Source organism: Lontra canadensis, unplaced genomic scaffold, assembly GCF_010015895.1.
Source record: "Lontra canadensis isolate GAN:19392208 unplaced genomic scaffold, GSC_riverotter_1.0 scaffold5, whole genome shotgun sequence".
NCBI classification, from domain to species: domain Eukaryota; kingdom Metazoa; phylum Chordata; class Mammalia; order Carnivora; family Mustelidae; genus Lontra; species Lontra canadensis.
Window position 1 is genome coordinate 40,682,366 of NW_022630999.1, and position 27,956 is coordinate 40,710,321.

At 39.4% G+C, this 27,956-nt stretch overlaps 1 protein-coding gene across 3 annotated transcripts in view; it reads left to right on the forward strand.

The window, feature by feature from the left end:
* CCDC192 (coiled-coil domain containing 192) overlaps positions 1–27,956 on the forward strand; it is a 195,129-nt gene that overhangs the window by 116,631 nt on the left and 50,542 nt on the right. For all 3 annotated transcript variants that reach the window (XM_032851965.1, XM_032851966.1, XM_032851967.1), the window contains exon 6: positions 17,630–17,762. In XM_032851965.1, the coding sequence (XP_032707856.1) occupies positions 17,630–17,762 (133 nt within the window). The remainder of the gene's footprint in view (positions 1–17,629; positions 17,763–27,956) is intronic.

Consider the following 27,956-nt stretch of genomic DNA (forward strand, 5'->3'; position numbering starts at 1 on the left):
TGAGGTATTGCTCTATTTCACAGTTTACCAAGTGGAGTGTCAGAGTACTGTGTGTTCCAAGAATGGGTTCTAGATGTGCCAGGAGATATGAAAGGAAAATAAATATGTGGTAAATTAGAATCTCTAGGAGTAGGACCCAAAATGCCTATTTTAAACATTGGCTGCCAGGGGCGCCTGGGTGGCTCAGTGGGTTAAAGCCTCTGCCTTCGGCTCAGGTCATGATTCCAGTGTCCTGGGATCGAGCCCCACATCGGGCTCTCTGCTCCGTGGGGAGCCTGCTTTGCTTCCTCCTCTCTCTCTCTGCCTGCCTCTCTCTGCCTACTTGTGATCTCTGTCAAAGGAATAAATAAAATCTTAAAAAAATAAATAAATAAAAATAAAAAATAAACATTGGCTGCCAGAACTCAGTGTAATAAGTCTGGGTAATTATGTCTTCCTTCATTTCTGGAATTTTCTCCATATTTTATACCTCAAATATCTCCACATTTTACCTTAAATACCTCATATATTTCCTTAAAAATTACCTCAAATATAAAATTTACCTCATCCCCTTTTCCTTCTTTCTGGAAAGCATCTTAAATTAGAGATTCTTCTCCCTACTCTGTAGCTCTTAAATATTCTTCCTTATTTTCTATTTCTTCACTTCTGTAGGTTCTCATGATTTCACTTAATTGTCTACAAATGTCCAGGTCTTTTATCTGCTTTATCTATTCTATAATTTAATAGATATATTTTTCAAAGATTTTTTAAAAAGATTTATTTATATGAGAGAGACACACACAGAGAGCGGACTTGAGAATGTGAGCACGAGTGGTGGGAAAGGGCAGAAGGAGAGAGGAAGCAGACTCCCTTTTGAACGGGGAGCCCAACGTGGGTCTCAATTCCAGGAACTCGGGATCATGACCTGACCTGAAGGCAGATGCTTAACTGAATGAGTCACCCAGGTGCCCCTCAATGATTTTTATTTTCAAATTTTCACTTGGTTCTTTTTTATACTCCTTCTTTTTACCCCCATAATCCCTTATTCTTGTCATATGATTTTCAAAATTATTTTTGGACACTAAAACCCTTTCAGATTTTTCCATTATTAAGAGTTCCTGGGTGGGGGTACCCAGGTGGTTCAGTTGGTTAAACGTCCAACTCTTGATTTCAGCTCAGGTCATGATCTCAGGGTGGTGAGATCAAGCCCTGTGTTGGGCTCCCCACTCAGTGGGACCCTGCTAGAGATTCTCTCTCTCCCTCTCCCTCTACTTGCTCTCTCTGCTCTCGCTCTCTCTCTAAAATAAATAAATAAATCTTAAACAAGAAAAGAGTTTCCAGGGTGCCTGGGTGGCTCAGTGGGTTAAAGCCTCTGCCTTTGGCTCAGGTCATGATCCCAGGGTCCTGGGATCGAGCCCCACATCAGGCTCTCTGCTCAGTGGGGAGCTTGCTTCCTCCTCTCTCTGCCTATGTCTCTGCCTACTTGTGATCTCTGGCTATCAAATAAATAAATAAATAAATCTTTAAAAAAAAAAAAAAGAAAGAAAGAAAGAAAGAAAAGAGTTTCCGGGTATGGTTTTTCCCTTTTTTTGTGTTTGCTGAGACTCCCTCTCTTTCTCACTGCAGTGAGTCATCTTTTGTACTTTGGAATTTTAGTCTGTGAGTTTATCTTCAGTGGGGATTGTTTCCATGAGAATGCCTAATACTCAGTTCCAAGTTTGCTTCTCTTCATGTTTCATTAATTCTTGAACCAATTCTTTATATTTTCTTTTTGGCTCATGGTCTCTCTATGGTAAGATAAATATGAATCAGAACCATACACAATACATAACATGGAATCGAGATTCAAATTTCTCCGGGACATCTTTCCTTCATTCTTGAGACACCATTGAGTTGTCAAGGGATGTATTTCAGCCATTTTCCCAAATCAAATGACTCTTCCTAGCTCAAGTTTACATGCTAGAGGAGGGCAGCCCTATCCCAGCTCCTTTCAGGCACAAGGACTGCAAGGGTTGACTCCCAATTCTAAATGACCATTATAATTCCTACCCCTAAGCTTTAGGTCTGCTCACAATACCCCTGAAAGCTAATTCAACTCCACTCTTATTCAAGATTACTAGTTTTGAGTTTCAATTGCATTTTGAAAATCCAGATAGTTCACATTTCTCCGTTGGGACTTTTTACGTATGTTTTTATATGGGTAATGTATTTTTCTGTATTACCATATGGTTTGTGTGGGAAGGGTGTCTCCCCAAATCAATCCAATCTGTCATCTCGATCAACAGTCTGGACTGACATTTTTAACAAACTCACGAGGTAAATCTTATAGACACTAGGGTTTAGAAATCACACATGAAGTTTGAAAATTACTGCATTATGGAATTCAATACTTTCCTTTCTACCACGCTTCCACATTCACCACCCCACAAACACATAGCCTGTTACTCAAATTCAATTTACTTCCTAAATATTCTTGCCTTTCCTAACCCCAATTCACTTGAACCACTGAAATTATTTCATAACTGAAATTTCTGCATTTGGACTTTCTCTCTTAAAATTGTACCCACCTCATACCATCAGGGTGGTCTATCTACAGCATCTACTTGTCCAAGCCTAAAATTCTTCTACTTTCTACAAGATAAAACCCAAACTTCCTAGAATATAAAAGATCACCCATTATCTAGTCTATATCTCTCCTGCTTTTTATCTCAATTATCTTGAACTTGACCTCATGAGATTACCTATATAGACAATGTTTATGAACTCTAGTCTTGCGTATACTGGAATGATCTTGTCCTTGCACCTCTTTCTTTCTCACCTATCCTATGCTTGTTTCAAGACTCAGATCACACAATATCTCCTCCAGGAAACTGTCTTTGACCCTCCAGGCAGGGGTAGGGATCCTTCATCTGTGCACCCAAAGAACCCTATATGTGTTCTGCCACAAAACATTATAGTGAAAATTAATATATATGTCTCTCACACAAGACAAGAGCTTCCAAAGAGAAGGGATTATGTTTTATCTTTGTATTCCCAAAATCTGCCTCAGAGGATAGCACATAACACATTTGTTGAACTAAACTAAATGACTGAGAATCCCAGAAAAATAGCTCTTTCTAATGAACTGGATTCTCTCTTAAAATTTTATCTGCTTTGAAGTATTCAACCTGGTCAGAAAAACACATCCTCGAAAGTCTTCATCTAAAACTTTTTTTAGTAGATTATGTGCTTGGAAAATTGGGATCAATCCAGTAGAAATGTTCAACTGTTGTGGACATGCTGTCTTGGCTCTGTCAGGTTTACAGAAATACCACTTCTAGTATAATTCCTTATCAAATTTATAGTTTTTTCCCCTCATTTGCTCTCTCATAGAAAATAGTAGTAACAGTCCCAATGAAAAATAAAGAGAAAAGTAATAAAGTAACAAAAAAATGTAATAAAGAAACAATTAGATATAGTATATTCTCTCCTTAAACTAGGCACAGTATGAATCCAGGTTGGGATAGGAAAAAATTAAACAGACACAATACAAATGAGCAAAGACTGGCTAGTAACTATTCCATGTTAAACTTTTTCAGACTACTTTAGATACCTCCTTTTCATATATTGGAATATCTTGGAGTATTTTGAGGTCCTATAAGATTTTTCCCCATAGTGGAGAAAATTAGGCTAGCCTTCAAATATCTTTGAGATATTTAATGCCACAAAAATGATTTTTTTTTTCTTTTCAGCTCTGTGTGTGTGTGTGTGTGTGTGTGTGTGTTAAGTGCATACAGGGATTTTCATGGGATTTAAAGCATTCAGGAACCATTAATTACTTTTTAAAAACATCTTCGATTACTTTTATACAAGAAAAATGAAATATAATATAAAATATAATTTTAAAGCTAAAAAAAAGATTTTCCTGAAATATCCTTTCATTGTCTCTGTTCCCCACCTCATTTTGAACCTTTGAAGCTTAACACATTTAATCAGGATGAGTTAATTCATCCATATGTAAACCCTGAGGTGGTTTAAAAAATTCCATTTGTCATTAGAGAAAGTGAACATCAGGCACTTGCCTCAGATTACTGTGTTGTAGACAGAATTAGGAACAGGATTTAGAATTTTCCTGCTAGACGTCTTTGAAGCTTATGAAAGTCATTGAAATAACTTTGAACAATGCAATGAGTGTGAAAGTAGGGATGGGAATTTCCTTAGCTTTGGTAACCTGAAAAGAGTTCCAAGGGAACTGTGAGTGAGAAATAAGAAATCAAAGAGATGGAGGGTTTTTTCTTCCTCCAAGCCAAAGAGGGAAGTAGTGCTGGAACTTTGAGTGGCTTGGTTGCAGTTGGGTACTGTGATAACTATCTCTTCACATTTACTCTAAGGAAGGAAGGTGATATACCCGACAGGTTCCCTCACTGCACTGCCATTACATAGTATCATTTCCAGAACCTGAGATTCCTTGCTCCAATTAATTCCTTTCTTTCTATAGCTGAAATTGGCCATCTACCAAAAAATGACAGACATGTTACATGGACAAAGCCTGCACAGAAACGTCCCCCATCTGCAACCTTCCAGAGTTGCTGCTGTCCCTACTTCCCAGCTCACACTCATGCCTGCCTCAGTGCCCTCACGCATACAAGAACACACATGTCCTTAGGACACTCATATTTCCTTTGTGGCCAGCACCTGGCTCTTGTTTATAGATACTCCTCAAGTTAGCCTTCACAGATGTGCACATCAGAACCACCCAAAAAGTTTGAAAACTAGATTATCCATCCCACATCCAAACCCTCAAATTCTGATTGAGGAGGCCTGGAGAGAAGCTTGAGCTGATGTATTGTTTCAAAAGCTCCTCAGATGGATCTGATGTGCAGATGTCAAAGTACAGAACAGGAGGGGAAGCCTTAACAGCCCCCTTCTGCAAGGTCAATGAAAGAGAAAGACAGGCTCATCACTGAGTTAGCTTGCTTGATAATAATCTTCTCCTATGTGTTTCTTTTCCAACAACCACAGGATATCTATCAATTTTCACCCACTTCTTAGGTTATTGCATTCTTGAGTTGTATCTGCTTAATTACTCCAGGCCTGTTTGCTTGCAAGTGGACTTTTGCATTTCCTCATGAAAGAATTTTAAGTCATATGATAGGAGTATACACCTTTTCTCCATAGAAAAGGAAGGCCCTATATCAGACACAAAACATGTGATTTTAGGATTGGAAAGGATTAGATTTCTCGTAATAGAAATTGTCTTACCAAAATCATTTACGATCTGGGAGGCTCCTAAATGTCTTCCCACTTTAGGACCAATGTACTTGGTTAACAATGAAAACAAAAAGGCAACATTTTTTAGGAAAGGAAAATGCAATTTTTAATCAAAAGATGAAAAGTTTCAGTTCATGTAAGAAAGGCAAGTATTGTAATTATTGTATTACTATGATCACAATTTCAAGAAATGTCTTCCACACAAGAGCCAAAAAGTGAAAGCAACTCATGTGTCCACTGACAGATGAATGGACAAGCAAAACTCGATATATGCATACAATGGAATTTATTCAACTTGAAAAAGGAATGATATCCCATCACACCCTATAATATGGATTAACTTTGAGGACACTAGACTGAGTGAAATAAGCCAGTTACCAAAAGACAAATACTATGTGATTCCACTTATATGAGGTATGAGAGTAGTCAAGTTCACAGAAACGGAAAGTAGAATGCCAGGGCCTGAAAGGAGGGAAAATGGTGAGGTGTTATTTAATAGGTGTGGGGTCTCAGTTTTTCAAGATAAAAAAGTTCTGGAGGTTGGTTGCACAATGATGTGCATACAGTTAACACTACTGAATAGTAAACTTACAAATAGTTATAATGGTAAATTTCATACCATGTGTTTTTTGCCACAATTAAAAAGGAAAAAAAAGAAACGTCTTCAGTTGAAAACCAAGACTCAGTAATTGACATTGCCAGTTTAGATAAGGCACTATAGAATTGAAATTAAGCCAAGCAGAATTCAATTTTGACTTGACACATGATATATGAGCAAAATTAGGGACCATATTACTTATCTATTAATTTGTCCAGACAGTCAAAAACTATATATTTCTTGTGTATCTCCTGGGTTAGGTTTATAGACCCTTGACTGGCTTCTGGGTGAGCCTCATTCTTATCTGAGGAGGATTGGATTCAGTCCAGGGTATAGCAAATATATATTCCTGGGGTCCTTACATTTCCAGACCTGAGTGGTTTCCTGTCAGGCCAGTGTTGTTCCCATTACTACTAACAATCACCTGGAAGCTCTAAGCTAAAACAGAGCTGATCAAATATGGCTCCTAAAGGCTTTTCTGGGTCAGGACCACAATAAACGACTCACCATTTGTCTAACTTGGGACATCTTCAACCTGTTCCTGTTGAACAATTCATCTGATTATCCCTAAATCTTGCAATGTCAGACTCTGGGAAGTTATGACATTGCTAGTCACTAGCAAGAGATGAGGCAAGTGGCTTTAAGCCCAGTCCACATGTTCTCCTCCCTACCCATTATCCTTGCATATCTGAGATGAGGGTGTGTTGATGGGAACAGGCTTAGAGGTCTACCAGATAGTACTCTGAAATCTAATTAGACTTCTGTTTGAGAGTTCAGATTCATGTGCTATCTTTTCACTCTAGCTTGCTTTATGGAATTAGAGAAAATACCTTGCTAAAGAGTGAAATAAGAGAGACAGACTCTTGAGTGGAACAAAACCAAGGAATGATCTGTATTCAATGATTTGTTTTATAGCAAGGACATTTGTCTAGACTTGTTAAAATATGCAATCTGAAACTAGCTAATATCTACATAGCCAAAGTTCACATCATCACCACACCTTTCCTTTCCTCTCTCTCTGCAGACTTTTCACAAGTATCAAATATTTTCTTTATTGGGTTATGCTTTTATAGCCCCATCTTGCATGCATATAACTCCATTCACACATAACACCAGATTCTGAAATTAATCTCTTGTTCTAAGGAATATTGAAACTAACTATATATAAATCCAAATATCCTCATCTCTCTACCTATGAAATGTGGCTTCGTGACATGAACAAGACAGCTTCTCTAAATAGTGGAGAAGGACAAGACAAAAATGTTCAAGTCACAGCTGGAACAATGTTTATGAGGAAGAAACTGGATTTCAGTTGCAAATACTGCTTAATGTGGAGACCATTTCCCCCAAATGCAAAGCCCCAACCACAGAGCAGGACTGACACCATTTGGTATGGAAGTTTCCAGATGTGGCAAACCACAGCTGTTTCTTCCCTCATCTTTAAAGTTTTTTGGTATAGATTGCCCCGGTGGTGAAGAACAGGAATTGCAGGGAAACCCCAAGGAAGAGACTAAGAAAACATTGTCTGAGTATAAGGTTTTAGCTCAGAAAAGAGTGATTTTGTTGCAGTTTTGGAAATGTGGTTTTCTTATCATCAAACAGACAGAGACCACAATGTCACCATAGCTAGATAAAATGTCATCTACTACAAATGCATTCTCAGTATAAGTTGAGAAAAAAGCTTTCTTTCTTCTCAAAGAAGACCACCAAGGTGATCTTGAGTTGCTGATCGTGGGCAAATGAACTTCAGGGTAGTTCAGTTTTAATCACTGGGTTATAAGTATCCTCAAGACCTGAGGGTTGTAATTTATTTCATTAGCAGTTGTTCTTTGCTTCATATCTCAAACATCTTGAGGAACCTGGTTTTTCTAACTGAAAGCCAGGACACAGGTTTAGTGATCCTTGCTATACTGTCTGAGTCTTTTTTACAATATACTTCCTCTTAATTACAGTGACTGACTGAGAAGACAGAGACAGACTATACATCATTGGTTCCTGTTCTATGGCTCAATAGTACTAGGTGGTTGTGACTTCCCACTGTCTGCTTCATCAACTTATTCCATTCCCTTGAATTTATATTGCTCGATTAGTCTAATAGTCAAGCGAATCCTTTTTTTTTTTTTCTTTTAAAGTATTAGAGTTAAAAGGCATATCACATCTTGAGCTAGGAATCAAGTACAATGCTTCAATTTCTGGTGATTTCTCCACATGGATTTAAATGTCCCTAGTCAAATTAACTGTCGAACATTGCTTGCAAGGAAACTGATTAACACTTAAATTTTCTTATTGGGAAACTTGAGATTTTTAGCCCTTGTGAAACCTTTGTTTCCAGATTAAAGCAATTGAAAATTAAAGAATAGACAAATAACTCATTTAATTCCAGCTATATAATATTCAATGGATATTACCGTAAAGATATATTCCCAATAATTCATTATTAGGAATAGCTATATCAGAAGTTCTAAGGAGTAAAGATTTTAAGATAGTGATGGTGTTAACATTAACTAACATCAACAATGTACAAAACACTCAGCCATGTACTCACTCTCAGAGTTTCAACATATTAAATACTTCTTTTTTTTTTTCACATGAAATTAGGTCCATTTCACTTTAAACCTAGAAGATTCTGCACTATGGTGTCCCTGGGTGGCTCAGGCAGTTAAGCATTTGACTCTTGATTTCAACTCAGGTCATGATCTCAGGGTTGTGAGATAGAGCCCCACGTGGGGCTCCACTTTCAGTGCAGAGTCTGCTTCTTTCCCTGCCCCTCTGCCCCTCCCTGCCCCCCCCAAATAAATAAATCTTTTAAAAGGAGTTTCTGTGGTAAAATAGTTTCAAGTCTGCATTAAGAAAGCAGAAGACTTTTTTTTTAAGATTTTTAATTTATTTGAGAGAGAGCACACAAGCTGGGCAGGGGGAGGGTGGGACAGAGGGAGAAGCAGACTCCCCACAGAGCAGGGAGCTGGACTGGAGGTTGGGGGTGCTCAAAGTGGGGGAGTTCCATGTGGGTCTCAATGCGGGGCTCCACCCCAGGACCCTGAGATCATGACCTGAGCTGAAAGCAGATGCTTAATTGATTGAACCACCCAGGTGCCCCAGAAAGCTGCAGTTTTTTAAACATTGTATTTCCTGGGAAAACATACATACTGCGGAAAACTTCCCAGGTGGGCAGTTTGCTTTCTCTAATTTCTCTTATCACTATACAAAGCTTTTTCACGCTATATGAGAATCATTTTTCCTCTTATGATTATTTTCCTTCCCTCCATTTAGAGCTGCTTATCATTTTTGAAATTGTCTGGAGGCCAGCTCTATACTCACTGAGCTTGTATCCCTTGTAATTTCTCTGCTTTTAGGGAAGAATGGGATTTCTGAAGGGGAGAAATACTTACTGAGAAGGTTAACTTATGAGGTTTTCTTTATCACACCAGAAAACCCTTCAAGGTGATTTAAGCACCTTGGTGCTGCAGCATCTCAATTTTCCAGCCTCCAAACACATGCCTTTGCTTTATGATCCAAGGTAAGTCACGGATGGCCAATAGCTGCTGACTTCCTCCCAGAAGGCAGCCTTAGTCAAGTTCAAAAGGAATTCTGGGCACAGACATAACAAAATAAAACAAAACAAAAGTATTTGCCCAATTATAAAGTCATTGCAGAGAATAACTGTGCATCATTTTTATAATCATGTTAGGAGAGCTTAGCAGTACTTTCAAAAGGCAGACATGGGAATTCTTTTTCCCCACCTGTATGTTCTGTCCTCTGGTTTCTGTTCTCTTCCACCCACATCACTTTTTATAGCAATTTGCCAATGACACCAACACCTGTACAGGTGGGGCTGAGAAGCTGAAATTGCTTCATACACAGCTTTGGCCCTTTGGGTTCTCTCTGTCCTCAGGGAATATTGGACTGGAAAACACCTTCCCAGTAGGCTCTGTTAGGTGTGACAGTGCACTCCTCTCTCTGTTCTCAGGGTGTGATTTGAGACTGTGAGACCAAAAACTGGATTTGGCTTCAGCAAGCACTGGCTACACTTTCTTTTTCGAGACAGACCTACTGAACACTTGGTTTTGTTCTGTGCTATGCTCAGCCAGTATGAAAACTTATTTATTGCATTGTTGCCACAGTAGGTTCTTTCTTTCTCAAAGACCTTGGTTGTCAGCCTGATTAATGCTTACTGGGTAAGAATGATGAGGCAGGGTTATACTCACACAAAAAAGAGCTTGTAGACAATACCCCTTAATCTTAGGAATGAGTTGGTTTGAGTACAGATGTTCCAGGCCTCTTGAGGGCGCGTTGACTGGTCAAAATTGGTCCAGTTAATTTCTTTGAAGTGAGTGGGATCTCAATTACCTAACAACTCTTCTCTATATCAAATGTAGAGAGTGGCCTGAAACCAGTCCGTCCTGGCTCTCTGTGTGAAGAGCGATTAAAGGGAAGGGAGCCTCCCTAAATAACTATTTTTGACACTAGGATCTTATACACCAGTGATTTTAGTTACTGGCCAGTTTCCAATCATAGACCCATTTCCTGGCCCTTCAGCTTGTATGGCCAAGGAGCAACATGATACAGTTGGTGGTGGTGGTGGGGGGGGACCCACCAACATTGAAATGAGGAGTCAGAAAATCTGAACTTGAGTCTTGTTTCTTGCAGTTTTATTAGCTGTGACTTTGGGCAAATCATGTAATTTTTCTCTTCTTACACTTCAGCATCCCTACAGTTCTAGGGCAGGACAATTTGATTTCAAAGATTATACTCAATTCCGTTCCCTTGAAGATTAAGTGATTCTGTTTTCCTAAATCATACTTGAGGGGGGTCAGCCTATGTCTCAGAGCTTCATGATCAGAAATTGGACACTTCTTGCTTTAAGAAATGAATTTATAAATAGGAAATGTCATCTTATTTAACTGCTCACAATGTAAGAACCTGAGTAGGACATTGAGGCATGCATGGCAAAGGGATGGAAGGGATAGTCTAGAGCTGGATCACTCAGATTTAAATTGTGAGTCAAAATTTGACTTTGGGAAAGTTACTTAAAGCTCTCTGCACTTCAGTGTTTGCATCTAAAAATGGAATTAATAATTGTTCTACTTCATTGGGTTGCTACAAAAATGAAATTAGCTAGTATGTAATAACTTCTCAGAACTATGCCTGACATATTATAGGTGGTTAAGTATCAGCTTCTCTCTGGAACATTTCCAATAGTAGCCTGTATACTACATGGAAGGAAGGGTAGCTTATGGTCTTTTAGGGTAACAAATTCCGACTTTTGGACAGTTGTGTTGTTAGAAACATCCATCTTATCACTGGAATTCACTCCAAGTATAAGTTATCTCTTTATCTTGTATTAATTTGTAACTGGTCTTACATAAACATTTACACAGACATGTCTGGAAAATAGGACATCTACTGGCAAACTCCACCTCTGTCTCTAATAATTACTTATCCCATACAGGCAAAGAACTGAGACTTGGCTCCAGCTATAGGTAAACTCTTCCCTTGTAGCGAGTCAAGATGTTTGTCTAATTACTGGGATTTTCTTTTCTTTTCTTTTTATTAGAAATTCCAAACCCTCTGGGTGTAGGGAACAGAATTAAAATTTCTTTCTATAGCATGTGATAACAAAAATAAGCTACTCAAATCGAAGGGATACCTGCAAAGAACTGAACAGTATCAGCTATGATTTCCAAAGTCTTATAATTGGTCATGAAATGTCAATAGTGGTCATGTAGGGTCCAACTCTTGGTCAAGTTTGAGATGACGGCTAAAGGTTTATGTATTAACAATTCCCCCCATGACCTTATTAAATGAAAGAAGACTAAGTTACATTTTGCTTTTGTGCTTGGTCTTTCATTCAAGGCATTATACTAAGAGTTTCATCTAATCTACTCTTTGTGACTTTAGAGGACTGAACAGAATGGCTACAATCCCCAGGATCAATTCCAGACCTTCTGATGAGAGACACTAAGAGGGCTCAAAGCCACACGGGGCACAGATAGCCCTTAGCTGGGTTCATCAGATCTTTCCTTTATTTCTTAGGCTCTCTGGCAAGATCATGGCGATCCATGCTTCCAGTATCTCTCCATCATGCTTCAGTGTCACTCTTTAATAACTAAATCTTGTTTATTGCCTACTTCTACTAATTAGAGCCATTCATGCTCTAGCTAGAAAAAGCTAGCTTTAAGTAACTTAACAAAGTAATGGTGAAGTCGTGGTGATTAGTGAACTTGAGAGTTGAGGGCCTCAACTCTCTCACCTACAAAATAGAGACAGGATCATACATAACAATTAGATATCATCAATGAGCAGTGGCTGCTGGGATTGTGGATCAAGGATGGTGAAGCCAAGCAGGAAACCCAGGGTGGAGGAATTCCCAAATCAAAGGCCTGCCTTTGGAGTAGAAAGGAAACTATGAGGCATGTATTTGCCATTCCTGGGCTTCTAAAATATTTACCTGAGGTTAGCATTAATACAAAACAAAGTAAGAGTTATGAAATTGATTTTTTAAGCCACGTTGTAGCCAAAAGCTACTATCACTTTTTAATAGTTTTATTATTAACAATCGATTATTAGAAAAGATATGAAAGGAGAAATCTGCTTATAGGTCCTGTATTCAAATCAAATTCTCGGATATGTCCTTGGAAGGGAGCATTTTATCAGGGGCTCTCTGGAAACAAAACCAGTCTTTGTTTCATATGCTAAGTAAAGAAGGTGGGCTGAATGGGGTGGATTTCAGACCAGGTGGGAAGAAGCTATGCTCCAGCAAGCCTGCCACAGATGCCACAGGCATCAAGAGGTAGGGCTTTAGAAAGCTCCTCACATCATTCCATGGAGGCAACCATCTACTTTGCCAAGCATTGAGCCCGCTCTGACAGGAGATTAGATAGAGGGTATTTGCATATCTGTCTTCAGGACATTAAGTGTTGTCTACGAAGTGAGGAGGAGAGCAATGCAATGATAGAGAAAGTTTAATTTAGGAGGAAGTGGTGGAAGATGGGGAAGGAGAAAGAAAGAAAACAAGGCAAATCTTGAAAAAAAGAGAAATCTTGTTTTCAATGAAATACAAATTTATTTCCTAAAGTGTGACAAAGACATCTTTAGAAAAGATACTCTTGTGTTTTTTTAGGAGGGTTGAGACCTCCTCTGATGTCTTTCAAGAAATAATGACAAAAAAGAAAGACCTACCTGCCACTTAGCAAACATAGCACTGGGTATTGTCATTTATGTGTTAGGTCACTGACTCCCCACCAGCTATATGATATCCCCCATATCCCCTATAGGGGATGGAGAGCCTGTAGATAACATATGTCCAGCCCAATTTTTCAGGGCCAATAGTTGACAAAGGCCAGCCTTAGAACCTGAGGCCACGGTTCAAAGTGTGTGGAAAGACCAAGAAATTTTAAACAATGCTGGCAACTTTGTGTTGAAACTTCTCTATAAATAGTTCCCTGATGATTTCTAATTCCCGATGACTTGGTATAATGCGAGCTATTCGGCAATGTGATATGGATAGATATTTCCTTTTCAAAACATTGCACAAATACATGATTTCCTCTCTCTGTCCACCCTGTAGGAGAAGTAGGAAAAGAGCAAGGTAATAGGAATTTACCTCCAAGCTATAAAGCCTTCCTCTCCTTTCAGTAATCATGGAGGGGAGTTCCTAGTTACTAAGGAGACAATAACAGATTCCATTAGGTTCAAGTACAACACTTGGGTTGCCTGGCTAGAGAACGCCAAAAAAGCAAAGGAAAATATTAGCATTGCTGAAATCATTTGATGTCTATGACTAATAAAAAACATGTTGGCAAACTGAATTTTTAGAAATGCCCAAAGGGCTTGGTTAGAGCTATGAATTAATGGCATACAGCAGTTCTGTCTGGATGAAAGGGGGGGGAAAAAAGGACAAAGATGTTAAACTCCCTTAAAATTTATCTGAATAAATGAAAGGTCCCAAGAGAAATCAATTTACGTTCTTTATTCAATTTTTAACTTAAATCTAAATGTTCCTTCACCTTTCCTTTGGAGCTTAATAATAAAGTTTGCACATTTTGAGTCACAGTCATCCTTAAATTCTAAGGGCCCCACAAGCCTCTTTGGCCCTCTGATGGAACATCCCACAAATTCTGGAATTATTTTTAAGGGATCCCTGAAAACTGTACCCACCTTAGAGACTTTGAGGACTGAGGTGTCCATTCACGCATGTGCTGTGCCTCTCAGGGCTGGAGGAAGCCAGAGGTGGAAAGAACTAGGGGTAAGCCAGACCTTTAATTACCCCTTGACCCAGGTCCCAGAGGTTACTATGGGCCTGCCTGAGGATGTTCATCCAGTCTCTGCTTGATCATTCCCAGAACAGGAGGCCTTTGCCAGGACCCATCCTATCTTGTTATGAATACAGCTCTGATTGTTAGAGGGTGCTTTCTCATGCTGTGCCAAAATCTGCCTCCTCTTGAGTTTTTTACCCATTGTTCCCCATGGTATATCTAGAATAATACTGTTTAACTCAACTTCCTTTCCTCTTGAATAATACCTTAGATTACTGAAGTCAGATGTTGTAACTCCCCTGTATACCGTCCTCTCCAAACTAAATATCCTCAGTTTCTTTCTCAGATCATACGGCAAATATACAAGTATTATAACAATAATAAAGGCAAAACATATGATCACCATAAGACAAAAAGATGGTCTCGAAATTGGATTTTTTAAAAAGATTTATTTATTTATTTAAGAGAGAAAGAGAGAGAGCATGTGCATGAGCAGGGGGAGGGGCAAAAGGAGAGGGAGAGAGAGAATCCCAACCAGACTCCCTGCTGAGTCTGGAGCCAGACAAGGGGCTCAATGTGGGGATTCCCACAACCCTGGTTCATGACCTGAGCTAAAACCAAGAGAAGCTTAACCGACTGAGCTAACCCAGGCGCCCCTGAAAATTGGATTTTTTTTTAAGGGACTTAAGTTTTTTTTTTAACCAAAAAGCTGAAATGTTTAAATGATATTGAGAAGCATCATGTCTTTCCACTAAGACATAGCTATCAAATCACTCCATCCATCAAGTCATCCTGTCAAAACAGAAATCAAGTCTGAAAGACTTCTTCTTGGCAATACCACACCAGCTCCCTGACAGTGGCCACCTCACCAAGTCTCTCCAAGTTGCTTTTAGTTTTTGCTTTATTTGCTATCAATGCCTACTTTGAGAAAAGTTTCCAGGAAGGTACTGATCCGCATATGAGTCATTATGACACATTCTGAGAAGAATGTGAATACTATCTATTAAGAATTAAGAGAAAAGCAATGTAAGGAAATGCAAACTTTCCTTCTTACTCCTCTCAGTATTTCATTATAAAAGATTTCAAACACAGAAAAGTTGAAAGAATTTTATAGTAAACACCCATATACTTAATAACTAGATACAAGTACCATTTTGCTATCTTCCATTCATCACCTGTTTATGTTATCTCTTTCCATCCATCACTCCGTCTTACTTTTTTACACATGCCCATGTAAGGTGCGTTCATCCACACGCTTAACCCTCATGCTTCAGTTTGCACACTCACTGTTATTGGTTCTTTTCTGATACTTTTAATTAGCACTCTCTTCTGAATTGCTTTGCCACTCTCTCCCTCGTTTCTATATCATTCCTCCCATTCTCTAGCCCCAGGATTCTAAATGGTAAAAACAAAGTGTGAAAAATCTGATCACAGGACAGTCTTGAAGTAGTATCAGGAAAGGACGCTGAAGATCACAAGGGACCTCATAGGCATTATCATCTCGGGCCTGGGATGGACAAGGTCCTCATGAATGAACTGGCACAAACCAACAAGGGGGAGGTATCAACGAGCATGCCAACCTAGTAATTTCCTGTGGGAAACACAGCTAGCTATCAAATACCCAGGCCAAGATATTTCTTGATCAGCTCAGTCTCCCTCTCTGAATTAATCTACAGAATAGGTCAAATTTGAAGGATTTTGGTGAACAGAGAGACTCAGAGGAAAGGAAATAGTAAGAAAGTCTTAGTGGCATGGAGCCTTATCAGTGCTGATATTTCAACAGTCGTCTGACACTGAAGGGGTGCTCCGTCATTAGTACAAAGAGGAAACGAGTATGCATACTAACTACACTCTAAGAGAACTGCTGAACAGACCGGGAACTCATGTTGTGCATGAGGGACCTCCCTCCTGGACTGTGCTGGTGAACCATGCCAGATTCTACCCCTCCAACTCCCGCTAAAATATTTCCATGACTACCATTCCCATTTTTTTTTTTTTTTTGGAAGATTTTGTTTATTTATTTGAGAGAGAGAGAGAGAGAGATCACAAGGAGGCAGAGAGGCAGAGAGAGGGGGAAGCAGGCTCCCTGCCGAGCAGAGAGCCCCATGTGGGGCTCGATCCCAAGACCCTGAGATCATGACCTGAGCCGAAGGCAGAGGCTTAACCCACTGAGCCACCCAGGCGCCCCTACCATTCCCATTTTAATAATACATTCCCTTGTAGCCATTTGTCTGCCATTAATTCAGTTTTTGTGAAATCCTAATACTGCTTTGGTCTGAAAGACAACCTCTCTTTAAAATGGGTGGTCTATGTCTATAGAATCCCATCTTTATTTTTTTTATTTATTTTATTTTTATTTTTATTTATTTATTTATTTGAGAGAGAGACAGTGAGAGAAAGCATGAGTGAGGAGAAGGTCAGAGAGAGAAGCAGACTCCCCATGGAGCTGGGAGCCTGATGTGGGACTCGATCCCGGGACTCCGGGATCATGACCTGAGCCGAAGGCAGTCGTCCAACCAACTGAGCCACCCAGGTGTCCCAGAATCCCATCTTTGATGAACTGATTCTACTGGCTTTACTCTCAAAAAAAAGGAAGTGATTCCCTGCTACCTGAAGTTTTCCCTGATGTGTAAAAACCATTTGTTTTCCTATCTCAAGATTTATGTCTGATAAGAAATGTTAGTCATTTATATTCTGGGCTTCCTAATTACCAGTCCACAAAGACTTGGCAAAGTGAGCTCTTCAGTGGAAAGGCAGCAGGGCAGCAGTACATAAGTATAAATACAACGCTTTGCACAACAGACAGTTTTTCCACAGTGTCAGATAAATCTAATTCTGACACAGCAATTTCATTCTGGAATCCATAAACAGAGCTTTCTAGTCATAAAGTCTCCAGGTGAATCCTTTGGTTAGGTAACAACTTCAAGTAGTTCTTTCAAAGGCTTAGATGTCATAAACCAGACTATTTTACAGCAAAGCAATTCCTGTCTTCTATTGCTTAATGATTTGTACCCTTGACCACTTTCCCTGCAGAGATACCCTGGTAAATATCTGTAAAAATCAGCATTTCATGGTAGCATCACACTCTTCAGAGTTTATTGGAAGGCAAACCTTTATGGTATTAGGGTAGAAAATGACACAGAAGCAAGGCTCTCTGAAACAGGCTCACTATTTCTCATGAGTTTACTTACAGACTGGAAAAAAAAAAAAACAGGCACTTTTAGGCATGGGCACCTCATTGGTCAAATGCCAACCATCAAGAGTTGTTCTCTAACTGCCTGTATTATAAGCAACCAAAATACAAGGTTCAGCTGCAGATTAAAACCCTGAAGAGGGTAAAAAAATACTCTTTCGGTGCTGGGGCCTGGAACTCTCAGACGGGAGCAACGCACTTGTTTCACAGACCTCAGAAAGGACTTAAGCTAGATAAACAGGGACCAGTTCACCGAAGCTGGGCTTCAAAGGCCATGTTTGTTCAGACTTCATTAGTTCTTTTTATTCCTTTGATGCGTCTGTCTCTAGTGACGGAAACTCTTATTTTTTCAAGAAACTAAAGCACAAAAGGAAACTGAAAAAGCTGCAAACTGATTTGGCAACAGCTAAGCAAGAGGCTGCCATCACAATCCTGGAGCTCAATGAGAAGATAAGGACTCTATGTGAAGGGAAGCCAGCCCCTAGAGGTCAGTATTACCACGTGACAGTTATATTGGCCCTAGGGCATGAGTGAGGTATATACTTTTATTGGCCACAGAGCAAAAAGCTCGGCCACAGGGCCAGGCAGAATCCTGGCCCAGCAGCACGCTCACCTGGCCTACCCCACCTCTATTCCCTGCGAATAGCAGACATGACACAAATTACTGACTCCAGGCTGGGTTCGCCTTCACTGTCTGTGAGGTAGGGAATGAATAAGGGGTTCCTTAGAGAAAAAGTCTGAAGCTGAAGAGCTGCACTAAATGGATCTGAGAAGGGTCTTTGCATGAGCCGGGGGGGCAGCGAGGGAAAGCGAGCGCCTAAGGAAGACCCAAGTGATGAAGCTCTGGACTGGGGCAAAGAGAGGAGCTTGTCTTCAAGTGTAGACAGGCTTGTACGCTGGGGCAGGCACACGGAAGTTAAGAAGTGAGTGTTGGAACAACCCGCGAATGAATGAGCCAGAAACAAGCAGGGCACGCTGGGTGAGGATGAAATCTGGGTGATTCCGAAAACCTGTAATGGCCACTATGGTTTGGAGTTTTGAACAAGTCTTCTCTAAGTGCGGGAGGAAAACCCCTCCGATCGCTGTCCCCAGGAATGTTAGTGAACATTTAATAGTATGTGCCAGGCGTTTGGCTAAGCACTTCACATGTATTTAATTCTCAGAATAACCTCTGAAGTAAGTTCATTTATGGATTCCTGAGGAATCAGCGGAGGCTTAGGGATGTCGATTACTTTGCCCCAGGTTAAACAAGTGTGAGCAACACCCAGGCAGCGAACCTCCTGCCAGCCACTTACCCTCCCCAGTGCGCCTGCGCCCTTCCCACGACGCACAGGGATCCTCGTCTCTGTTCTACAGCCGCGACATTTCCAGTTCTTGGAAAACAGTGGTTCCCCCGGATAAATGTCTTTCTTTCATGTGTGGCACTCTTGTAAAGCCAGAAACATGCTATTATTCTTACCCTGGCTTCCTTTATTACTCATAAATAATTCTGGGAAAAGAGGAGGACCGTGGAAATAAATGGAGGAGGAGAAAGTAGGCGATGTGGTGGCTTCAGAAAAGGAGACACGTCCGCATCCTGGCCACGTGGTAAAACTTTAAAATGAGTTTGGTTTTAATTTTCTCTTCTGAATAGCACTTTCCCGGGGTTGAAATGGCATGCAACACAGTCATCTTGAAATACATGCTGAAGGTCAATTTGTTTTTCTCTTTCCACAGAACATAATGATAGCTTATGAATTTACTTCTGCCACCATGAAAACTTAGAGAATAAAATCCATTCAAGTATATTATCCACTTAAAGGTCTTTATTCTAGGGCATCATAGCCAGATTTCAAGTTGAGTCACAAGAAGCTGATAATGATTGTACGTCACGTTGGAGAAAGTTCTCCAGTTTACCTGAGAGAAGCTTTCAACTTCTCAACTGTATTTTGAATCTAGTGAAAAAAGATCTTATTGCAAGGTATATAATTCTCATTGTTGACAAAAATACCATTTATTGTCTAATAACAATTTTGTCCCTCTGATATTTTAGTAGGTCAAAATCAAAATAACACTGAGGTACAAGGACTAATGGTTTGAGAGAGGATAGGAAACATGAAATCCCACTTTTGTCAATTTTCTCTCTATATTTCTAATTAAAAAAAAAACAACACCAGTACAGGAAAAAAAAAAAAATACAAAACCCTAATGTATTATGAACAGATATAAATTTAAATAAAGACAGGTATTCCAAGGTCAGTTATGGATGAAAACAGTGATTCCTTTTGGACCATATGTTGCTTCTTTTATTTCGTGGAAAAACTGAGTCAGTGCACTGACTTAAATAAAATATTTGCACTTTATTGCTCTCCCATTGCTCCCATGCCCCTCAACCTGAATTCAATAGCCCAAGAGAATGTCAAAGCCCTTTTGGCCCCAGAGTCTTATTAGCTTTCATTCTCAGAGACTTTGGTCACCTTGTTCTACCTCTCAACATACTTGAAAGTAAAGTCTGCAAAGATGTTGGTTACTTTAACACACAATGACCTCCATTTAGCCATACAACAATGAGGATTGACCCACCTCCCACACACATTCCTAGACCAGAACAACACCCCTCCCCTAGTTATTTTGTGTCCTTTTATAAAATGTTTGTTTTCAGTTCTCAGACCTCTGTTTGCAAATGACAGATGTTCCAGTCATACATTACAGCTTAAGAAGAAAGGGTAATTTATTGTCATAAGTGTAAACAAACAAAGAAAGGGCATGCCGTTAACTATATATAGTACAATAGATGCAGGGTCTCAGATACCATCAAAACATTCTGCGTCTCTCATAGCTGCTTCTCTCTTCACTGAAACTTAATTCGCTCAAGTGGGATGTCAGAAGAGACTGGAAATGTGGCCATAAGCAACTATGGGCTGTTCTCATCTTTCCTCCAGAGAGAAAAAGAAAGCATTTTCCCACCAATTCTAGATAGAAAAAGTATAATAAAGCACTCTGTCCCTGCGTGGGTTCCCATGTAGGGACATGAACCAGTCTGTGGCCAGGAGTAGGGAACTATGGTTGGACAAGCTTGAGTCATGCACCTGCTACTGAGTGGCGGAGCAGAGGAAAATCAGGGTGGAAAAAGAGAATGTTCTGACTGGCAGCTCCCACCAGAAGCACAGGGCTGGATTTGGAGAGAAGCATTTACTTAAAGGAAGAGATAACCCATTACTAGAAAGAAAGAGTGAGGGATAAAACCCACATGTCCTAAACACTCTCAACTCGTGGTTAAGTTAAAATATAATGTAATGCTTAATGAGTCACCCATCCATGAGTATTTGCACTTTTTAAATAGATTCTTCTTGATGAACAAAAGACCTTTGTGATCCAAGTAATAAATGTCCAATGATATAATTTCAGATCCCATAAAAAGGGAGAGTGAACCACTTTGGGAAAGGAATCCCCTTCCAGCCTCCATCAAGTGACACCATCATGGTTGCCTACTCTGAAGGCATGCTTTATTTTAACAATTGAAATTGCAAGAGGGAAAAAAGTTTTTATTCTAAACGACATGTTACCTGGATTAACATAAAGCTATTTCTCTATTATAGTTACAGATTGATGCCTATATTCTAACAAGCAGATTAAGACATTGCCAAATAAATTAGAATATTTTTTACCCAAATGTGCATTTCCCCCCATTGCGTGATTCATTTTCTAAGTCAGTCTATATATATTAGGTTGCTGTTCAGCTCTTCTAATCTGAGGAATGTTCCAGAATATTAGGAATACCTTTAAGCATATTCTCATTTTGATGAAGCAGTGAGCTACCAAACTTTTTATATAAACACAGTAAACTTCTTCATTGGCTATGTACTTAAATTACCTCCAAGGAAATAAATGATTTAAGTCAATGGAAAGTTCAACTGAAATGAAAAACACCTTTATTTTAAAAGTGGCACAGCAGGAAACTTACTTAGAGCCTGAGTGTTGTTTGTTGATTTTGCTTTGTGCAAATAATCACAGCCCAAGGCAGATTCCTTCCTATGTTTCCACAGCCTGTACCTGAAGTGCTTATGGCTTTATTTACTAGCATAATTCAGTGAAATGTCTATTGTACCCCTTCAGGGTCACCTTTTAGTAAACCTTAGTATGCAGGAAGCTAAGGTTAAATTTCAAAAAGTATCTTTGTTTCTTTTGTCTGAAGAGGGCAAAGTTACTTTGCAAAAGTCATTCGTGACTAAGTGTTGCTGGTACATGAGCCTTAGGTCACTTGCTATGATGAAAGCTCCTATCTTTGACCAAAACATCAGGGACCTGGTTCATAGATCTCAAGCCAGTTTATGATGCACTGTTCTGGATTTTTTTTTTTTTTCCTTTCAATTCTTTTCTCCTAATATGCACAGCTGTTATACCAAGTAAGGTATCTAGCCCCAATATGCAAATTCTCACTGCCCGGATAACAGCCATATCAGCACTAAGTCATCTCTTGGTTTTATTCCTGTTAAGAAGATGCTCCCGGTCAGCAGGTACATCCCAGAGCAAGCTTCCCCAGGACTCAGTGTCTGGCCAGAGTCTTTTCAGGGAGGCATGGACAACGATTGATCGACATGACAGTGATTTTCAGGGGCCCGAGATGGTTTTTAAACACTATTGATTTTAAGAATTAGATTATTGCTGTTCTATATTGTTAAAAAAAAAAAAATCAAGAGATTTATCTCTTTGTCAACATCCCAGAGCCAACTGTGATCAATATTTTCAAGAGTACCTTTTATCAGGATGTCCACCCCAGGGAACTCAGGCTTCTTATTCTCTGTCCTCCAACAAACTTCCTCCGGATCAAAGCTCCTATTGTAACGAGGTATTAAAAAACAAACAAACAAAAAACCCTAGGATTTGAGGGTGATACGAGCATTCTGGAATTAATCAGTGATAGTGGTTGCACAGTATTGTTAATATAGGAAAATGAATGAATTATACACTTTAATTATACACATGGTGTATTTTGTTATGTGAATTTTATCTCAACAGGGGGAAAACGATCCTCACTAGGATGTAATGACTAACACCCTGTCAGTTTTAAGTGTGTTTTAATGAGAGTGCCTTGGGACCAAGTAAAATCTTGAGTTGGTAGAGTTCTGAGCATTCAGAGAGAGGTCATATTCCTGTTTATCTTGTGTAGTTGTCCATGTGGGTCTAGGTTTTTTCAACAATGCAATCCTGTGCTCTTGATTTTCCATCAGCCTAGCTCTTTGAAAGATGTTCTTCCACAGACTAAAAGCCAATTACTTGAACAATAGTTCTACATACAACCATCCTTTCATTATGGAACACAGATATTTATCTTACCACAGTTTTCAAAGAAAGTATCAAGGAAGGCCCTGGGATCTCACTGTTTCAAATGGTGGGACTTTGTCAAAACATACCGTTCACCACCCATTTCTTGAGGCTGCATGGGCTTTCATCTGACGGTTGGTGGAAGCGTAGACAGATGGCCTATACTTCCTACCACTGTCAAGGGTGTGACTATCTTGGACAGAGGTTACAAGAACTTAGGAAAACAAAAAGTGGAGATTTCCCCCTTCAGACATACACATTATCCCAACATCTTCAGAAAAGGGTTTTCTTTTAAGCACTTCTACCTAATCCTCAAAAAACAGAAGCTATCGCAAGGTGGGATATTCTACATTATAGACCAATAAATGTCGGTAGTTAACAACAGGGACAATGAGAGAGCGTAGGAGTGGTAACTTCAACATGTGCTAAGTATAAGACGTTCCTGAGGAGTTTCAGTATTTACCTCATAGAAATAGTTTATATTTATCTTTATAATCTCTAGGTCTCACTAAGAGATTTCCTGTCAGTTGTCTCTTCTTTAGTCCACTGAAGTCTTTCTGAAATAGAGCAGCTTCCTAAAATAGAACCCCACAGCCAAAGTCTGATTTCAGAAGTTTCCTTCAAGGATAAGCCACTGCTCCAGGACTCCCTGCAGAAATTTCATGAAGATCCCAAGATATGTTACTTATTCACTATGCGCAAAGTTAGGGCAATTCTAATTTTTAAAAGGTCATGCTGGAAACCTCTAGGCCTGAAAAATCACTCATGTGAGAACTAGGTATTGCTCAGGACTTTGTGGGTTGCCAGTGACAAAAACCAAAATGAAACTTTAACTGAAATGAAAGTGTAATCAGAAAAGAAGGAAGGAGGCAGAGACACAGGGCTCTTGGATGGCTCATTTGGCTCCTCTTTGCTACTGGCCCCTGTTGAACGACCTCAGGCACATATCAGGAAAGACGGCCCAGCTAAGCTCATCTAGAGTGAAGATGTGCTTCTGCTTGCTCAGAACCACTTTCCTCTTTCTTCCGTAGCAGAAGCATGATTTCCTGTGTTCCTCTTCCATTCTCTGAAGTCCAATGGGATGGTTCATCACAATTTCCCTTCCCCGTTGAGCCAAGGGAAGCCTTGTGAATAGCTATCTTACCCTCTTTCTGATTAACTTTCTCTCTCTTTCTTTTTTTAAGTAGCTTTAATAAGCATTGGCTTATAATACTTGGGCAACTAAAGAACTTTAACTTATACCAAACTCCAGGGAACAGAACTTATTTCTCACAGTATTTATTCAGTATTTCACGGAAGGAATCTGATCGAACCGATTTGTATCACATTCTAACCCATGGATCAATCACTGCGGCCAAGGCCATGGGATGTTATTATTGACCATAACTTTGTCATGTGCCAGAGGTCAAGGGCAAGGAAATGTTATCAGAAAAAGGGAAATGGGAAAGCTTTCTGGACAGAAGACAAAAAATACTTCTCACTATCCTCTTTAATCTATTTTAGTTTACCTTATAAACTTAGAGAAGATACCCACGAGTTGAAGCATCAGTCATATCTTGTCAGGAAAGTACAAAACTTATCTACTTTCAATTTCAAACTGCATATTTAGGCCCTTCCTTTGCAAAAAGCCTGGAAATCTATTCATTTTATAATTAACAAAGGGTAAGAAGATCCATTCTGAGATTTTTGGTAGGGGTCCAAAATTTGGACCTTTGCTAGCTATACCAGCTGTGGGAATTCAATGATCTCAAGGTCTCCTCCCTCCTTTGTTTGTAAGACTAATTTTGGAATTATACTATTATCAGGAAATGGTGTCCCTTCCTTCTGTCCATCCCTTAGGAATTTTTTTTTTTTTAAGTCTCCCGGCTTCTAGATCCAGAGAAGTTGGATAAAAGGGCGCACCAGCTGATGTTAAACCAGTCACATGGGAATTGGACCTTGATCAATTTCAAAGGTTTCCTACTTAACCATGGAGACTATTGTGATCACCAGAAGAGCATGTGCTGTTTGGCAATGTTGTTAAACAACCCAGATTAGAGCTGAGAAGGCAGGCAATTTGCAGATAAACAGTGGGACACTCCTTTGTCAAACATCAACGGACAGAAGTTTGTCAACGTAAGATGAACTGGAGAATGTGGGGTTGCAAACAGTTGTCAGACAGCTGGAACACCAGTCAGTGTAGCTTTTCCGGGTACAAACATCTTGGTGCCCAAGTAGAAAAAGTGAATGCTGTTCTCTCCTGCATTCCCCAGAAACCTCAGTATGATTTCATTTAATGACAGTATTTCCTGATAGGAGGCTGAAGTAGAGAATAGCTACATTGGTCATATGAATAAGTCTGGAGGAATGAATGGGTACTTTTGGGGGGCTTGAGCTCATCAAATTGAGAAAGGATGCACAGAACAAGATTCCACTGGACAAGTGGGGGTCTTTTGTTTGAAGGCACAGGATTTATTTCTGGTAGTAGGATAGTGTTAGATATATATACTCTTGTACACATATTAGATACATACACTTATGTGCACTGTGTTGGTCTATAAGAATATTTGTTTTTAAAGATACACTGCCATGTAGTGAAAAGAAGGGCGATCTTTACCCCAATGTTCATAGCGGCAATGGCCTCAGTTGCCAAACTGTGGAAAGAACCAAGATGCCCTTCAACAAATGGATAAGGAAGATGTGGTCCATATGTACTATGGAGTGTTATGCCTCCATCAGAAAGGATGAATACCCAACTTTTGTATCAACATGGATGGGACTGGAAGAGATTATGCTGAGTGAAATAAGCAGAGAGAGTCAATTATCATATGGTTTCACTTATTTGTGGAGCATAAGGAATAACACAGAAGACATGGGGAGCTGGAGAGAAGAAGGGAGTTGGGGGAAATTGGAGGGGGAGATGAACCATGAGAGACTGTGGACTCTGAGAAAACAATCTGAGGGTTTTGGAGGGGAGATGGGTGGGAGGTTGGGTAAGCCTGGTGGTGGGTATTATGGAGGGCATGTATTGCATGGAGCACTGGGTATGGTGCATAAACAATGAATTCTGGAACACTGAAAAGAAATTAAAAAAATAAATTTTTTTTTAAAAAAGAAAAAAATAGATACATTGCCTTGGACCAGATTATCTTAGCAAATAAAGCCAGAATTTGTAGTTGGACAAAAAAGATGTAACTAAGAAGAAATCAAGAGGGAATGTAAGAGGAACATCATTATTCCTGATTTGTATAATATGCAGTTAGATCCAGAAGAAGCTGGCATAATAATTGGTGCCTGTAAGATCTGAGAACGTTCTTGCTCTTCTATAGATGCTTTCCTTAATCCCAGAAATTACAGCTGAGAATGTCGCTCTGTAAGTAAGAGCTGGAAGTCTTGCCATGCCAGTAAGAGCTGGAAGTCTTGCCATGCCAAGCTGTCATCTAGACCTAAGCCCACTGGCAGAACATCAGCTTCCCAAAGATGGTCTAAGCATGGTCCATGGGCCCGTTTTTTTCACTGGCTAACCCTGGTGAATAAGGAAAGAGCACTGTTCCCATTCCAAGGGATGTTGACTCAAACTTGGCAAACATAAGTGGGAAGAGCCCTTAGTCACAAACTGATCTTGAATTCTTATAAACTTATCAATTATAATTCCAAAAGGTGAAATTTCTGAGACTAAAGAAATAAAGGATACAAGACAGATGGTGGAGAGGTACATGTATGTTTCATGAATAGACAAAAGCAAGGATTATAAATTATCAGGCCTCAAAGGCAAAAAAAGCACTTACAAAACTCAGGTCAATAGGATAAAACCTTCTTAGTTTTATAGAATCCTAATATTACCTTCACTCTTATATTCCTAAATTTATAAGGTAATGGGTAATAAAACCTTTACCACACTGAGCTATGTATACAAGAGGATTCTGACTTAAGGTAAAAGTCTCATCTTCTGAGATGATTCCAAGAGGTCAACAACCTATTTGACAAAGAGTCCCTTCCAGATGCTTCATCCTAGCTCACCAGAGAAACACTTTGGGTGGCACTTTAGGGTAAACAGGTTTTCCAACTCTGGATGAGTGCCAAATTGTCCAGTTTTATCCCAGCTTGCTAAGTAAATTTTCAATAAAAGGTAGTTAACTTTCAATATGCTTTTATTTATTTATTTATTTTTTGGCCAGGTATGCCACAACCAATTGCTGTTCATTTTTCATTTAAAATTACATATAATGTTAATCCATATATCAATTTTGTTGGCTCACTTTCAAAGATTACCTGGAGTTGTAAAAGGAGAACTCTTTGAATATATACTTTTAATTTCAAAGTTTTAATATCTCACATATCTACAGAAATCATATTACTAGAACTAAAAATCAAGATACTGGCCGCCATAAGATCTAGCATATAAATTTATATTCATACTCAAAACTATTTGAAACCAGGGAGTACCTGGGTGGCTCAGTCCATTAAGCATCTGCCTTCAGCTCAGGTCATGATCCTGGGGTTCTGGGATCACCCCCGTATCACATCGCATTGGGTTCCCTGCTAAGTAGGGAGTCTGCTTTTCCCTCTCCCTCTGCCCTGCCTTCTCCCACTCATGTTCCTGGGCTTGCTTGCTCTCTCTCTCTCTCTCTCAGATAAATAAGTGAAATCTTAAAAAAAAAAAAAACCCACAACTATTTGAAACCAAGACTGTGCTACAGAATCCCATATATAGTTATCACTAAGAGTTTAAAAAGGATTATATGAGATAGTGGAAATGCCACATTTATCTAATTGCTTTTACTTGTGGACCTTAGCAGCTAAGAGTCCCGGGGTCTTAGAAGAGAAAGTTAGTGGAATGTAATTAACACCACAGATCCAGCAGAATGTCAGGGGACATGGAATGAAACACAGAGCTGCCTACTCTGAAAGCGAGACTTAGGGTTTATCTTTCATTAATTATAAGAAAATATTGGAACCAGACCTTATATAATCCATCTATATTAATGCTATAAACATTTCCAGATGCAAGTGGACGATCTTTTCTTTTCCATAATCATAACTTTTCCATATAAGTCCCAAGAGTCAGTAATTGAATTTGAGAAAAGATGTCCTTTTGAAGTTGCTTTTGATCTAAAGCCAAAGGGAAGTAATTTATTTAGCAGAAGCTGTGAGTTCTAAACAACAATGTATATGAGGGAATATTGGCAATTAAATAAAGCACCTTAATTTATTTGTCAATAAAGCAGTACCAAGATGCTAAGAATTCAGTTCCGAATAAATTCTTAAGGAAATGGAAAATGGGTTGAGGTTTTCTTCTTTCCTTCTCCATGAGCACATGCTGATGAACACTCCTATTTGTGTTATATAAAAAGACATTGGTCCTTTGAAATCATTCCCAAAGAAAAGTGATAGACCT